At 71.7% G+C, this 3,387-nt stretch overlaps 2 protein-coding genes across 2 annotated transcripts in view; one reads left to right on the top strand and one right to left on the bottom strand.

Annotated features, from left to right (window-relative positions):
* H696_03338 (hypothetical protein) overlaps positions 1-693 on the bottom strand; it is a gene marked incomplete at its 5' end in the record, with an annotated part of 4,140 nt that extends 3,447 nt beyond the window's left edge. Inside the window, one exon of the mRNA XM_009497198.1 lies at positions 622-693. Within this exon, the coding sequence (XP_009495473.1) occupies positions 622-693 (72 nt within the window). The remainder of the gene's footprint in view (positions 1-621) is intronic.
* A 1,567-nt stretch (positions 694-2,260) lies between these two features.
* On the top strand, positions 2,261-3,306 carry H696_03337 (hypothetical protein). The gene has a single exon (XM_009497197.1). It carries the CDS (start codon positions 2,672-2,674, stop codon positions 3,254-3,256), a length of 585 nt encoding a protein of 194 aa, XP_009495472.1. The 5' UTR covers positions 2,261-2,671; the 3' UTR covers positions 3,257-3,306.
* Positions 3,307-3,387: the final 81 nt, after the last annotated feature.

Below are 3,387 nucleotides of genomic sequence, written 5' to 3'. Positions count from 1 at the left end.
CCCCCCCTGGCGCTCTCTGTGTCCCTGTCTCTCTCCCCCCCTGGCCCGGCGTGTCCTTTCGCGCCGGTGTCGGCCGGATCAGACGGAATGGCCGGGCTGAGATGGTGTCCCGCTCCCGGCTCGGGGCCGGTGGCGGCGATCGGCCGTGCGTGCCGCAAACGGCCCCCGGTGAATCCAGGGGAGCCGTGGCATATGCCAATGGATGGCGTGGAATGGCGCGGGAAGGGCGGGCGTGATCACTCACGAGGAGATCAGCCGGCACTTAGGTGGAAGGCGAAAAATGCGCGCCGGGGCGCACTTATTTGCTTACGCATGCGCCCGTGTGCGTGCACGCGCGTGCGGCTCCCTTGCCAGCTGGCGGCAGAGGGGGCGGGCACTTTTCCCCCCTGTTCCCGAGGGGTGTGCCCGCGCATGCTGGCTCGTGCGTGGAGGCCCCCCTCCCCTGGTGTCCCCCGCGCCCCCGCGCCCCCGCGCCCCCGCGCCCCGCCCGGCTGTTCGGAGATGTTCTGGGACACCAGGCTCCCCAGGTGCGTGGGCGTCGCCCGGCTGGGGGTTTATTCCCTGGACGCGCCCCAGGTCCGTTTGACTTGCTTCGGCCGTGGCAGGCGTTCCCCAGCGAACGGCGCACTGAGACTCGCAGTGAGAACCCCACGGACGCGCGGAGCCCCCCCTACCGGGGGCCGTTTTCGGCATGGGAGCTCGGGTGGGGCGCGGATCGGGCCCTTTTCTTCCTGCTGTCCGTCGCACGGGCCTTCGCCGTAGGCTGCCCCCCCCCCCCCCCCCCCCCCGCACGCCCTGCACCTTGGCGACCCGCATCCCGGCCTCCTTTCCCCGGGCTCGGAGGCCGAGTCCCTATCGGGCCCCCGCGTCCCGACGTCCGGGGGCCTCGCCCCGTCAGCGTGCGTCGGACGGCCAGCAGCCCTGCTCAAGCGGACCGTGCCTCGGCTCGGTCCCCCCCCCCCCCCCCCCCCCCCCCAGGATCCTCGCCCCCCCCCCCCCCCCCCCGCCCCCGGCCCCCGGTGCTGACGCGTGCGCCAGGGCAGGCGGTGGCTCGAGACCCTTCTTCCCTTCTCCCTGCCGTTCTTTCCCCCGCTCACCCCCGGCCTCCTGGGCCGCCTCGCCCGCTCTCGATCCCGGGGCGGCGAGTTGCGGCGCGGCCGCCCGGAGGCACCGGCCGGGGGGCACGGGGCGGGGATGCGGGCAAACTGCACGCTCCGAGCCCGATGCGGCCTTCGCCGCGCGTCACCGGGCCGAGCGCCCGGGCGGGGCGCTCTCTCCCTCGCCGTGCTTGGTCTGTTAACAGCCGCCGCTCCCTGTCAGCCTCCGGGGTGGACTCGGCGAAGGGGCGCCCTCTGGCGCGACCGCGCTCCGCGCGACTTTTTCTCACGATTCGTGAGAGCGCTCCCTGCCGAAGGGCGGCGGCGCATACGCACGCTCGGCTGAGCCTCCCTGCTGCCCCTGGGGCACGGGGGGTCGGGCCGGGCTCCGTGCGTTCTCGGCAAGCGCATCTGGACTCCCTCTCGCGGGCACCCGTGCGATCCGGGACCCGTCCCCCGCGAGACGCCCGACGGTCCGGGGGCCTGCCGTTTGCTGCTCCCGCTCAGCCTCTCCTTCTCTGTCTCTGCCTCTCTCTCTCTCTCTGCCTCCCCTGTCCTCGGAATCGCGGGATTCCGAGGCGCGCTCGCGGCCGGGCGACAAGCAGGTTGAGGGGCGCCGGCCTGAGCGATGGGTGTCATTCAGGTGGGGTCTCCCTCGGGGGCTCCGGGCAGCCGCCTCGCCTTGGACATGTGCGCGTGGCTGGACGACCACAAACCCGGCGCCCGCTCGCAGGCATGCTTGCCAGCATGCAACGAAGCCCGCCTCCCACCTCCGCCCGCGTGCACCCCGGCTTTACGTGCCTTTCTGTCCGGATGCCGCTATGCGAGGCGTCCCCCAGCCCCTGCTCCCCGGCTTGGGGGAGGGGCCGCGATCGCCGCGCCGATCGGCCGCAACAAGGGTAGGGGCCGGGGGCCGGTCTCCACTGGCCCCGCCCCCGGCCGGTCGCCGCCTCGGAAAATTCGGTCCGGCCCGGTTGTCTTCGTTCCCCCGGCCCTTGCTTGCGGTTCTCCGCCCCTTCCCAGGGGCCGGGATGTTCCCCGCGACCGAGCCCCCGCCCCATCGGCCGGAGAATGCGTGGTTCTGCGATCTAGCTGGCGTGCCCATATTTTCCCGGGGGCCCTCGAGGAAATGGTCATCGCCCCGGCGCCCCCCCCCCCCCCCTCCGGTCTCCTGGGAGGTTCCTCGATGTGTGCCGGTGTGTGCATGCGCGTCTCGTCTTCTCCCCTCTTGGCGTCGCCTCGCCATACCAGCCCCGCCCCCCCCGGTCTTTGCGCCGAGCTGGCAACAGGCGCCCCAGCGCGGATCAGCTATATGGAGTACCAGGGGCCCCGCCCGCTGGCGTAGCCCAGGAATCCGTCATCCGCCACCTCCTTTCCCTCTTTGCCTCCCCCCTCCTTTTTTCCTCCCAGACACACACACACATACATATACGCAGCCTCCTCCTCCGGTCCTTGCCCGCGCCCCGGTCGGCCGAGTCGCATGCCACTCGGCCATCCCTTCCCCGAGCCCCCCCCCAGCCTGATTGTGCCCCTCCTCCGGGTGTTTTGCTACCTGCTTGCCAACCGCGCGGCTCATGCCCCTGCCAGCGGCGCTGCCTGCCCCCGGGGTGCCGGGAGGGCCGCGGCTGGCCGCGGTCCTGGGCCGCGCGGCTCTCGAGGCGGCCACCGCCGGCAGCACCCTGGACCCCGGGCGCGGCCTGCGTGTCGTCCTCATTGCCAGCCTTGGGACTGTGATCGGCGCGGCGGCCGTTCTGCTGCCAGCCGCCCGAAGCCCACGAGCTCTGTCGGCCTCGCTGGGTCTCGGCTGTGGCGCCATGCTCTGGGCGGCTCTGGCGGAAATTGTTCCCGAGGCCCGGGCCGCTCTGGGCGGCCAGGCCGGTGACCCGGGCCACCCGCCCCCCAGCCCGTACGCCGTGAACCTCACCGTGCTGGCGTGGTTCTTGCTCGGGGTGGGCCTGGTGGTTTTGCTCGAGGCCCTGTCCGAGCGCGTGCTCTCCAACACCGAGGAGGCCACCGATCCCGAGTCCAACCTGGCTGAAATCGATGAGCATGGCATCCTCCGGCCGGCCTCCTTCGCCGACACAACCCCCTCAAGGGTGTCTTCCTCCACCTGTGCTGGAGATGCGACCAGCGCCCAAGTAGCCAGGTTCGTTTCATGATCCCCTCCTTTCGGTGCCCTTTCACGAGTGTCCTTGTGTGTGTGTGTGTGTGTGTGTGTGTGGGGTGTTGTGCAGCTGTGCAGTTAGTGCTATGATCTCTTCAAGCTGTCGGCTTTTCCTCCCATGCGACG

The sequence above is a fragment of the Fonticula alba genome (assembly GCF_000388065.1).
Source record: "Fonticula alba strain ATCC 38817 unplaced genomic scaffold supercont2.5, whole genome shotgun sequence".
NCBI lineage: Eukaryota > Rotosphaerida > Fonticulaceae > Fonticula > Fonticula alba.
Note: the sequence above shows the minus strand (reverse complement) of the source record. Positions and strands in the feature narration are given on the sequence as shown.

Excerpts from the sequence above, each read along its gene's own strand:
- H696_03337 (XM_009497197.1), top strand. The coding sequence starts at position 2,672 with ATGCCCCTGCCAGCGGCGCTGCCTGCCCCCGGGGTGCCGGGAGGGCCG.